We start from the raw sequence: 12,453 nt of genomic DNA on the forward strand, positions 1-12,453 counted from the left end.
GATAATCAAATTTATAGTCATATAAGAGAATATTGATATAGAAAAATAGATCTCTGGGATAAATGATAAAAGCAGGTATACAACAGTACATGGTGCTCCCATTTGTGTGAAAAAAAGTCAGTGTGGAGGACATGGGTATTATCATGAGAATTTTCTGAAAGAATAAAAAATGGAAAAAAATGTTGACAGTGATTACTTCCAGGGAACGAGATAGGGATCTGGGTTGGGAGATTATATTTTTCACTGTGTACTCTGAAAATTATTTGAGTTTTCTACATATATCTTAACAAAAATACTAATACATAAATGTATTCTTCAGTTTTACACATGTTCCCTCATGTCATATCCTTTATCCAAGCCTAAAACTTGCCTACGTCCTCATCCTCAAAACCTGTGAATATAGCAAAAGATGTAATTAAGGATCTTGAGGATCTTATCCTGGATTACCCTGACGGGCCCTAAAATTCAATCAGATGCACCCTTATAAGAGAGAGGCAGAGTTTTGAGAGAGGAGGAAGCAATGTGACCACAGATGCAGAATAACCAAGGAATGCCTAGAGCCCCCAGAAGCTAGAGGAGGCAAGGAACTGGTTCTCCCTGAGAGCCTTTGGAGGGGCTGCAGTCCTGCTGACACACTATTTCAGAATTCTCCAAAACTGTGAGAGAATAAATTTCTCGTTTTAAGCCACATGGTTTCTGGTAACTTTCTACTGCAGGGAACTCATATACAGTGGGACAGAAGGTGCAACTAAATAGCTAATGGTAGGTTTTTGGATTCCATAAATGTATTCATGGCTCTTCTGGACCAAATAATACCATAAGTTGATTCTACTTTCTTACTTCTCTTGTAGACATTTCAGTTACTATTGAAACTATGAAGTAATGATATTCTTGTCAATGAAAATATGAGAGGCTAGCTAAGCACCGGGGGGTTGCTATTAGAGGAATTCTTGCACTGGATGGAGATTGGCCTAGAGGAACTTACATCCCTTTCAACTTAAGGATATAATTCCATAAAACAATTTGCTTCCAAATATTGAAGTTTAACGTTTTAATAATATTTAAAATAGTCAAACACTTAGAAATGCATTCACCTGGAAAAGGTGTTTGAAGGTATAAAGTTCTCAGGACTTACCTTCTATACTTTCCAGACCAGGAATTCTGAAGGAATACCAGAGGCTACTGAAAATTCACTAGTGGAAAAATAAGTGAAATAAGTAACTCATGTATTTTCCAAAAATCACCATTTAGGACTTACCCGTGCCAAAATTTCCGAAAGATTTGCATGTTGTTACAATGCTTTGCCAATATTCTATCGATGTTCTCAGCCCATTTTAGAGATTACATATTTCCTCAGATTGTTAAACTGCCACCATATATAAATAGCTCAGTGTTGAGTGGTGAGATTACAAGGGAGGTAAATCATTCTCTTCATTATCACTATATTCTTTTTTTGGTTGAGAGAAAATGAGAAAGCAGGAAGAGACCCAGAGGCAGATCAAGGTTATAAGACATGCTGTAGCCATATTGAAAATGTATTTTTGATGTCCCTCAGGTTGAAAAGCATGATATAAAGTATGTAATAGAATATGTATTAGTGTTAAACATACAAGAATAGTACTAGCTGGTGTGGAACCTACTGGGTTTTTCACAAATGTTATTTATAGCTTAATTTTATAATATTTTGTAAAACATTGTTTCATTAAAGAGGACATTCTCTTATTACACTCTTATAGAAAAGTCTAACCTGGAATTGTATTATAAGCAGAGCGGATGTTAATTGGCTGTGCCCAGTATTTCTGAGATAATGGCAGGACTTTCTTAACTTCTGCAAATTACCCTAAACACACTCAGCACCTAGCTCCCCAGAGTTCATACTTGACCTAGCCTGGATGTTAAGGTGGTTAGTTAGCTCATCAGTTATAGCATCCAATGAGACCAAAGTTGTGAGTTTGATTGTTGTATGAACCAGTGCCATTTTTGGTGCATTCTTCACCTGAGCTAGTTTCATGTAAATATGGGTCATCTCAAAAAGGGACTAGAGGAAATAATTCCAACTCACACCACTACTTGAGGGAGAAATGGAAACCATCTAAACGTTTGTCAATAGGACTGTCTTTACATCACATTGATTATTGTTAGGTGGAAGAGCCAGGGATCTATGGACAAGGAAGGTCAAGAAAGCCACACTTGGGGGAGGGTATAGCTCAAGTGGTAGAGCGCATGCTTAGTATGCATGAGGTCCTGGGTTCAATCCCCAGTACCTTCTCTAAAAATAAAGAAAGAAACCTAATTACCTCCCCCACCAAAAAAAAAAAAAAAAGCCACACAGAATATCAGCGTAAAGCACCGTTTCAAATGTTCACTGGAGAGCTGTTGACATTCTCAAGAATCTCTAAGTCCCACTACTAATCTCAAGAGCTCACTGGGAAGCTGCTGTGACTCACTGTCTACCCATATGTCTGGTTGCAACTGCCTCTCTAGAAGTATATGCTTCTCTGGCCCACTGTTAGTCTCCTTCATGTGAATTGCTTTTTGCCAGTAGAATATGAACAATTTGACTTGTGCCACATCCAAAAGGAGCTCTAAGTGTGTTTGTATGGTAATGGTTTGGTCTTTTGCTCCTACCCTTTCACTATGGAACAGTATGTCCCAGATAGAGGCTATTCCATTAGCCTAATAACAGAATAAGACAACATATGGAATAGAGCTAATCTAGCAAGTCAACCTGAGTCAGGCAGCCCTGCAGCTGATCCCCAGACCCAAGAACAAGAAAAAAAGGTTTGTCATAAGTCACTGAGATTTTGCAGTTGTCTACCCCCAGGGAATACTAATACAAGATTTTATATATTCATCCCCTGTAATCATATCTTTCCTTTCTAGATCTAATATGTCTTTAAGATTCTCTTGTGTTAAAGAGTTAAGGACTAAATTTTTAATTTCAGTTTAATTTTCTTTTTATTAAAGTGCTTCAGTAGATAAACAGTGTTATCAACAATCAACACAAACTTTACTGAAATATTCACAAATAAAAGTCTTCTACTTTATAAATCACTCAAATAATATTCTGTCATAACAGTAATCACCATTGGAAGTTGGTTACTCTGTACTTATTCCTAACCACACACATATATTTTCAAATTGGGAGATTCAAACCAGTTACTATTAACATATGGGACTGGCTGTCAGTACCTCAATGCTAGTCCCAGCAACTCAATAGGAAAATGATGTGATTCGAAACAAATCACTTATTCTTGGTGCCTCAGTTTTTCCCACCTGCACTGAAAATTAATCTTCCCTTAGCGGAGATTTATTAAAAAGTATGAAATGTTAAAGCTTAGCATACTTCTATGCCTCAGAAAGCATTCCTGTGCATATTTTTAAAAGGGTAGGTTATCTGTTCTTGACACAAATTAAATACTACATACTAATATTCAAAATAAAGGCAATTGTTCTTTCTTTGAAATTGTCTTTTCACTTAAGTCACAGTAAAATCATAGATTAGTATTGAGTTCAATAATGATATACTCAGTAAATTATTTTAATTGCAATGGGGACTGCTGTCCTACTCAGGCAGAATTTACAGGTTATTTTAAATTCCATCCATTACATACTTACGTTCTTCATGACCACTCCATAAAAACAGAAATCCTGCTACCCTAAAGCACAAAGAGATGAAATCTAAGCTACAATCAGAATTTTGGTATAGTTCATTTGGAAATCATTGGTAACTCTGTCATGACTTCCAAGAGAGGCTGTGCTTGACAAAGGACAGAGTAAATAAGCTGATTTTGACTAGACCCCCTGGCACAATTAAAGTGGCCTGGTGCTATCATAAAAAAGATTCAGTAGTGTCCATGTGGTAGGGTGGGAGCACTTAAAACATAAGAGCTTGAAAATACAGATGACATAACTGTCAGGAGAGAAGAGAAATAAAATGATCCTGACTGAATCAGAAACTTTTCTAAAAATCTTGTTTCAATTGGGAAGTATGTGACTGTGATGTAAAAGAGAGAGGTTTAAAGAAGTTGGTACATCAACCCTATATTTTCAAAGAAACGTGTAATACTTCTAGGTAGAAGCAGTATTGCTAAATCTCCACATGACACTTTGAAACCGCTAGCAATAAAAAGGGAAAGAAAAATCATTAATCAACAGAGGAGAAAAAGAAAAATGGTAAGCTGTGATGCTCTCACTGTTCTATTCAATTAAAAAATAAATCGATCATGAGCACAAATGGACATGCCACCTCAATAAATAAAACCTCCTGTAGTTGACTTGTCATTTAAAAATGAATTGGCTGAAAAGGATAATTTTCTGCAATGTACTCAGTCATTTTAAGTCTGAAGTAGTTTCAGAAGAGGAGGCCTGACTGTTTCATATTGGTTGTGGCAGAGCACTCCATGCCCTGTACAGAGTACACAGGGGAATAATTTTCACATTGAACTCAGACCTCTTAAGGAATAAAGAAAAAACACTTTACACAATATACCTTTCTAGAGCATGCAGTATTTAGGTAATAGTCGATCATCATCCTTTACAAAGGAGGTGCAGGTGCTGTAAAAACCATCTTAGAGCTAATGATTTTAGAAAGAGGTGAGTGTCAAAATTTTAAATTTAAAATACACACTTAATTTCAAAGTTGGGTTTGCCAAACCTCTAGTAATCCAAGGTGAGCAAGAAGAAAATGTTCTCCCTATTTTATGACCTGCACCTCCCATTTCCTATGATGAATGCCAGGTTAAATGCCACAATAAACTTATCCTCACTCTTGGGGCTGGCAAAGGCTAATGCAGGGAGCGGTCCCACAAAAGAGCCTGTCCAGGACTGATCCAGCAGTTTTCAAGGGCAATTGGGCACCCAGCTGACCCCAGGGCAAGTTGATCAATTTTTTATGACTCAGGAGCCCAGCCGGGTGCTATCTCCAGGCCTTATAGCCCCCAGAATAGTCTTGAACAACACTGGATGCCCTTGGGCTGGGCCAGCTCTCCCCTGGACAAGCACTCCTAGAGCTGGAAACAAAGGCTGAATGGGCAGGGTAGGCAGAGCACCATTTATTGGAGCCAACCCCTATCTATCAGATGCTTGTTGACAAGAGCTCAGTGATTCTGGAGCAGCTCCTCCCAACAGATGGGCTGTGAAAATACCTCTCTCTCCAGCCAGAGCTCATATGAATAGTGGAAATCCTCAGGCAGATCCAACCTCTGCCCCAGCACACTCTGCAAGCAGTTATCCACAGGTGAAAACTCAGAGTCCTGGGGTCTGTCATACCGGCGGCTGTTAAAAGCCTCAATGTTGGCCCTCAAGGTGCATTCTTCTGCTTGGAAGTCCCACGGCCTGGCATCGATGTCTGTGTTGGGAAGACAGGAAGAAAAAGATGTATACAACTCAGGACACCACTCCTCTTAGCAGAGAGCATGGTCTATGGGATACCAACAATGGAACTGCTCAGAATTTCCTTTTTTGTAAAGAGCAATGTACAAAGTAAGTATATAACATGCTGCCACTCGGGTTTAAAAAACACACACATGCCCACATGCATATGCTTATATATGCAGAGACTATCTTTGGAAGAGTCTGGAAACTGGTTAACAGTGATTACCACTGAGAAAGAAATGAGGGCCCCGAAGGAGGAAGACTTCTTTTTATTGTATTTTCTTTTTATTATTTCACTTTCTTAGAAGATATATATATTATATTTTCCAAAACAGCAACTCAGTTCTCTTTACTGACGTCTCCTTGGGGATGGGTGTTTCTCATTTGAATGAAATCACCAGTTTTCAAGGAATCGTAAGGGGCAGGAAGGGGCACAAGAAGGAGAATCGGAATGGAGCAATTACTGAAGACTCTTCTGATTCCCTGGAACTTCCCTCAGCAGATAATAAATCTATTTTATTTGGCAGCTTATGTTAAGAGTATGAGGTGAAGGCTTCCAAGGAAGTGAAAGCAGAAAACAATCTGCTTTGCTTCTATTTATCCCTCTTAGACTCTTATTTCAGGGCCAGAGATACGAGATACGTATTTCCCAGACCTTTTATGGCCCATACTCAACAAGTACAGTTTGGGTTTGGGCTCATGATGGCAGCAGCAACAGAAGTGCCATTTGCAGGATAAAACATTTCCATGTTTTAAAATTGACAAGAATTTAAATAGTTAATTGTGCTTTATGTCTTATAGTAGAAGTTGCATCCTGGCTTGTTATCTGCCAATCATATGCTTCCCTTAGTTCTCTGAGCTCTTTACAGCAGTTCAGGGAGGTGACAAACCCCAGCAAAGACAAGTCATTAGTCATCTAACCATGAACTCTCAAACACAATTATGCAAATAATGGTCAAATCCCACTACAGCAAATGTCAATACAATGAAACATGCTCTCCAAAATTAAGTCTTCCAACTCCAGTCAGCCTACAATATCTTGGTAGGTCAACCAGATGTATAATGTCTCCTGATGTGAAGCAATATGCAGTTTGTTATGGTGCATTACTAGAATGTACTATAGGCAAAATTATTTTATTGAATTCATCAAAACTTTAGATCTATCTTAGTTTACAGGTAATACCAGAGATAGAGAAATAAGGTAAATTAAACCACAAAGAAGCAAGCAGACAAATCCAGAAGGTAGATATTCTGCAGAACAACTGGCTCAGTTCTTCAATTAAGTCAGTGTCATGGAAAAAAAAAAACCCCAAAACCCCAAAACCAAAAAACACAAAACCCTGCAGATTTGAAATAAAAGGTTATAACAACCAATGGAATTTGCAGTCCTGGGTTGGATCATGACTTGGAAAAAATAGCTTTAAAGAACATTTTGGGGCAACTGGGGAATTCTGAACATGGACTTGTTTATTAGGTAAAATGAAAATGTACTGATATAGAAAGGTGGAGATAATGTTAACCAAAAAGAGAAGACTATAAAATAGCATACACAATTTATTTTCATTTAAATAAAATGTACATGTATATGTAAAGAAAAAATCTGGAAGAATATACACAAGATTTTAGTGGCAATTTTGAGGTGGTACAAATATGGCTTAATTATGGTAATATATATGGTAATATAATAAAATGTTTGCTTACTTGTATTTTCTAACTGCTTTGTAATAATAAAAGGTTATCTTAATTTTAAACATCTCTCAGAGAAACATGTCACTTAAAGGAATGTTTTGGAAAGGGGCAATTATCCTTCAATTTACTTGTTTTATAAAATGGATTTTCATAGTTTACGTAGGACAGAGTACATGCTGGAATTTGGGGCAGTGCCTTAAGGTTTGTTTCATCAGCACCTGAGTATAATTATGTATTTTCTCATCTAAAATATGTAACAGTTCATACCAAAAGAGGAGAGATGTTTATTTAGTTTTGTTTAAACCCTGGGCAACTTCTAAAGGTCAAAAGCTCTGAGAAAACTCACCATTCCCATAAGCCCAGTCATCATTCATGCGGTGGCGTACTTTCTGGTAAATGGCTGACATGGTTTTCATGTTGCTTTTCCTCCACTGGCGCCCCAGGTACTTGGTCTGTATTTTTAGCAGCTTTAGGACATAAAGTTGCAGCATGGCCTGTTTGACCTTGAGGGCCCGCTTTAAGATTGGAGCAGATTTAAACACTACCAGCATCTGCCCATTTAAAGAGGGGTGGGAGTGAAGAAAGACAGATAAGGATCGAAAGTTTCTTAGAATTTCCAGCTCACAAATTAAGACAAACCTGGCTAACCTCAGACTACCTTGAGAGCTTTGGGAAATCTATGGTCCAGGCTCCACTTAGACTTAGTCTTTAAGAACAGAGAGGAACTACTCCATTTATATTTCACAATTCAAAATTTCTAATATTCAAAGTGCAAAAATATCTTGCCAGCCATACATCCCATTTCCACTATTACCAGTTTCCTGTGTATCTTTTGGAGATAATTCTATATATGCATATATTACTTTTATTAACAAAGAAGATAGCAACTACATATCCTTCCACATTGTTCCATACCTTGATTTTTATTTAACAATATATCTTGAAAATTATTCCACAGCAATATAGAACTGCCTCATTCATTCACATATATATATATTTTTATATATATATATATTTATTTATTTATTGAAGCATAGTCAGTTTACAATGTTGTGTCAATTTCTGGTGTACAGCATAATGCTTCAGTCATACATGAACATACACATAGTCATTTTCAAATTGCCTCATTCATTTTAATGGTTGTATTAATATTCTATTGTAAGGATGTACCATAATTTAACCAGTTGCTCCCACATAAATGAGCATTTAGCTTGTTTCCAATTGTTCATGATTACAAATAATGCTGCAATGAATAATTTGAGGCTTGTATCATTTGGAATGTTGACTGTAATAAAAAAACAATGCTAACTTCCCTACCAGAGCTGCCCTCAGGGAGGGTACATATTCAGTTCCCTGAAAAGAAATGGACTGGTAAATAATTATTTCATATAGAATAAATGCCCAGAATTAGGAAGTGCTAAATCTTATGGAGCATTTAGTGTCTATCTATTGAGCTCGCAATGCATAAAGTCCATATTTACTAAAGATGAAAAAAAAAATTCAGTTAGCTGGACACCATGATCTGAAGCCCAACTCACCATGGTCCTGGAATGCTTCCATTTGGTCAGTTTATTGAGCAGCCTCAGAAGGTTAATGCAGGAAAAGAGGTTCCTCCAGCAGAACTGGTTGTTGTCTCCAGCTTCCTGTAATAAGAGATGCCCATCATTATCTCAACACCTCCAAGGCTTTTCTTCCCACAAAAGTCTGGAAGTCACTGTTGGTCAGTTTAGATGAGGCCTTCCACAGGAAATGCTACCTCCTTTCCATCCCGCTCTTCACATACTGAGGCCTCAAAGCAAGCAATATCCTTCATCTGAAAACACACAGCTGCCAATCCTGGAAAACTCTGGACCTAGAGCAAGTACTGGTGAGAAAGATGATATCCGAACACAGGAACTTCACTGAAGCAAGCTTTCTGCTTGAGGATCAGAAAAGAGATGATAGAATTTTACCCCATATACTTTGCACTTAAGTAAGCTATGTTTGTAACTGTTAGGAGTTATTCTGGTAGATTTCAAACTATGTTAGATGGATCTGATATTCATTATAGCTGAATTTTTTAAAATCAACCCCCACTCTCCTTTATCAAACCATATTGCAGTAAATTGCTTAATTCTCTAGCATGGAAGGAAAAACGGCAGATGGTTAATTCTAACCAGGTGTTTCTCTTGAACGTTTCTTGATAGCTTGTGAGCACTCAACCAGAGATAACAGATGGATGTCAGATCAGAAACAGGTATCTACTCATAGAAACGTCTTTCAGGAACAAAAATAAGAGCTCTTTTGGATTTGGGGGCCTATAAATATATATTGGTGTCAGAAGCTATATAAATCAATGAGCACACATGGTGGTCAAACTAACATCTTGGGAATTCCTCACGTCTACAATGTAAGAGGAAACGTAGGAGTGGGGGATGTGTAGAAGTGAGCTGCTGTCTGGTGAATGGAAGATTACACCCTTCTCTTCCAAGAGACACTCGTCTCTTGAAGCAAGCAAAGCAGACACACATCAGTTGTAGAATGAACAGCCAAGATTTTTGAGACTATTAGTTTCTCCTAAGAAATAGGTAAGACTGAGGATCAAAAAGTTGCAGGGAGATTTTTAAGAAATATTATTTAGAAATAATGTTCTCCTTCCTGTAGTAACGTTCAATATTGTATTTAGAACTAGTCCCAGGAGAACCATCTGTTTCATTCTAAGAGAAACTTCCATGGGAGTTTCCACTCTAGTGCATTAGCTAATCTGGCTTGCCCCAAACAGATCAGATTTGATAGATGTTATATCTTGTGTGGCTGACAGAGACAAACTTATAAATGTTTATTTTTTAAAAAGGAGCAAGGGCAATAAAAAACATATGTGAGAGGTAAGTCTGTTTCCTCTGTGGGCTTCCTTTATTCTGACTTCTAATATGGCAGCATCATTAAAAGCATTGCATTCTTTAGCACCTCAAAGAATAGGGGTAGGGGCATGGCCTTGCAAAAGAAGCAACGGAGTAGGCACCAGACACCTGGGTTATGGCTTCAGCTCTAGCTGTATCATCTTAGGCAAGTAATTTCCCAGTTTCCTGTGAGAGGTTGAAATAAGATAACTTTTAAGGTCCTTTTAGCTCTGACCATTCAACAATTCTATGATTTACTTTCTCCAGTTGGCTTAAAAGTTTAAGTTTTGAGTGAGAGTAAGCTGACTGTGACTGCCTTTTCCTCAGAGCTCAGTCTCAAAAGAGTCCCAGGAACCGCTCCAGTCCCCTCCTGAAGCTAGTCTCACCTGCCCAGGGCCTTGCTCTCCTTTCTTTCTAATAATGCCTCCTTGATGACTACAACTAGCCCCACTTCTTGCACCACCAGATGCTGTCTGGAGCTGGCACTGAAAGCACACATGCTGGTCAGTGCTCTCTCTGGATAGCTGAGCCCAGGCGTGTTGTCTCCTTTGCCTGCAGCAGCAGGCTCTACATGGACCCTGCTCAAGACTTCTTCCTTCTTTCAATCCAGAAAATAATCTTTTTTTTCCTGGAAGTCCTGTTAGCTCCATGGGCCCCTTTTCAGATTTCCCAGACTTGAGGGTTTTTTCCTTTAAAGTTCATTTAAAGCAAGTCACCTTCTTTTTCTTCTTCTTTTCTTTTCTTTTTTTTTTTGAGGACTCTCCATATAAAGTAAGACACAAACTTCTGTGGGGGATATATTTTGTTAACAGCAGCACTTGGCCATATTCTCTTGTTCCTGGTACTTAGCACTATCCAAATCAAGACCTTTACTTATGTTCGGTTAGCTAAAATCAAAAAGAAAACGTTTGCCCTTGGTTCCACTCTCACAAATAAATATTTCTTTGCATGCACTTTGGGTCTGAAGATTCAGTTCAGGGACCACATTCTACTCTTTCAGAGAATCTCTAAGGCAATACAAGGGTTTGTTCTCAAAGATCCATACATAGCTCAGCCTAGTGACCAAGCCAAATAAAAACCCAGGCTTAAGCCAATTAAGTGGTTATTTAACTCAGATGGTTGTGGAAAGAAAAAACAGAATGTTTCTTCCTTTTGTACAGAGGAAATCAGATTGGTTAGGATCTGAACACTATAAGAGAGTTAGCTGTTTTAGTCCAATTCTGTTATCCATAGAAGCAAAACCTGAGGCCCAGAAAGAGGAAGGTGGTTTGGCCAAGGTCATATGGTAAGTTCCCCAAACAGGGCTTGAACCTAGATCTCCAGTACTCACCGAATTCTAAAACTTTGTCTTTATTTACTATTCATCTTCTGGTTGCACTTCTGGAGTCCTAGACACAAATTCCTACGAGAAAATTTGGTTTGATTCTCTAATTTCTCAGCTTCTTGCAGACTTAATAGTAGAGAAGTTCTTTCTTATGTCCCATTATAATTCTTACTTCAAACAAACAAGAGCAGCAACAACAAAATAGTGAGGTTTCCTGCTTTTAAGGGGAGCGACTGAGCCATTAAAGAGGTGCTTCTAAGTGTTAAATCTAGTACATTTCAAATCGTCTCAACAGCTTATTGAAGTCTTGAAGTGATGATTACTACTTTCAGACCGAAAACCAGCTCAACGAGAAATTGAAATTATTAATATTAACTTAGTCTTTTTCAATGAATCTAGAATTTTAGAGTCCAAGGAAAGTTGATGCTCATATAGTGATCCAATCTCTCCTTTTATAGATGAAACACCTACAGCTTGCAGGAAACTTGCTCAAGATCACTTCCAGCTGTAGTGGCAAAGCCAGGTCTGTCTGTCTTGTCTATACTACAAAACTAGTCTATTTCTTTCCTTTGGGCTTCAGATTTTTCATGCCATGTCAGCCTGGCATTTATTTAAACCTACTTGCAAAAACATTTGCTAGGTTATAATACTTAGAGATTGAAAACTCACAATAATAGCCATTTCTTGGTAAATGGTTCTTTTAATTTCTTTATTATGGTTCACATAGCTGAAAATGAAGTCATTTTTAGCTTAGATTTTCTTTTCCTACAGTGTCTTAGAATAATTTCCTTATCATATGGATTTCTGAAAATTAAGTTACTGCTAGATTAAGGACCTAGATCTAGGTATCGTAAGAGAGTTAACAATTCTCAAAAGTAGTGTGAGGGGGTAACGAGGAAGGAGAAAAGAAAATTTCAAAGTCATTTGGGGAGTTTTAGCAAACTGATTGTGCCCTGGGGAGGCACCGGGGCATGTAAATTGGAAAATCACCCCAGAGATTCTAATTTCCTTTCAAACCCACTACAGAAATGCTGACCAACAGGGAAATTGATAAAATGCTAAAAATCCATTTGTCCATGGTCCTTCCTCTGTATAAATACCTCATGGAAAATGGACATATACCTTATGATGTGTTCACATTTTATCTAGGATGGAGAAACAATAGTGCTAATGGCATTATTGGTT

At 37.8% G+C, this 12,453-nt stretch overlaps 1 protein-coding gene and 1 non-coding gene across 4 annotated transcripts in view; one reads left to right on the forward strand and one right to left on the reverse strand.

The window, feature by feature from the left end:
* The first annotated feature begins 2,196 nt into the window (after positions 1-2,196).
* TRNAT-AGU (transfer RNA threonine (anticodon AGU)) lies at positions 2,197-2,269 on the forward strand. The gene has a single exon. It is a non-coding gene; the product is annotated as a tRNA-Thr (tRNA).
* Positions 2,270-5,039: 2,770 nt separating this feature from the next.
* Positions 5,040-12,453, reverse strand: part of STRIP2 (striatin interacting protein 2) — a 38,218-nt gene continuing 30,804 nt past the window's right edge. For 2 of the 3 annotated variants that reach the window (XM_072964509.1, XM_031674307.2), the window contains 3 exons: positions 8,604-8,708; positions 7,412-7,616; positions 5,040-5,350 (listed from right to left, as the gene is read on the reverse strand). In XM_072964509.1, coding sequence (XP_072820610.1) covers positions 5,100-5,350; positions 7,412-7,616; positions 8,604-8,708 — 561 coding nt within the window. In that variant the 3' untranslated portion in view covers positions 5,040-5,099. The remainder of the gene's footprint in view (positions 5,351-7,411; positions 7,617-8,603; positions 8,709-12,453) is intronic. The other variant, XM_072964510.1, reaches the window with a different exon arrangement.

The sequence above is a fragment of the Vicugna pacos genome, chromosome 7 (assembly GCF_048564905.1).
Source record: "Vicugna pacos chromosome 7, VicPac4, whole genome shotgun sequence".
Lineage (NCBI taxonomy): Eukaryota > Metazoa > Chordata > Mammalia > Artiodactyla > Camelidae > Vicugna > Vicugna pacos.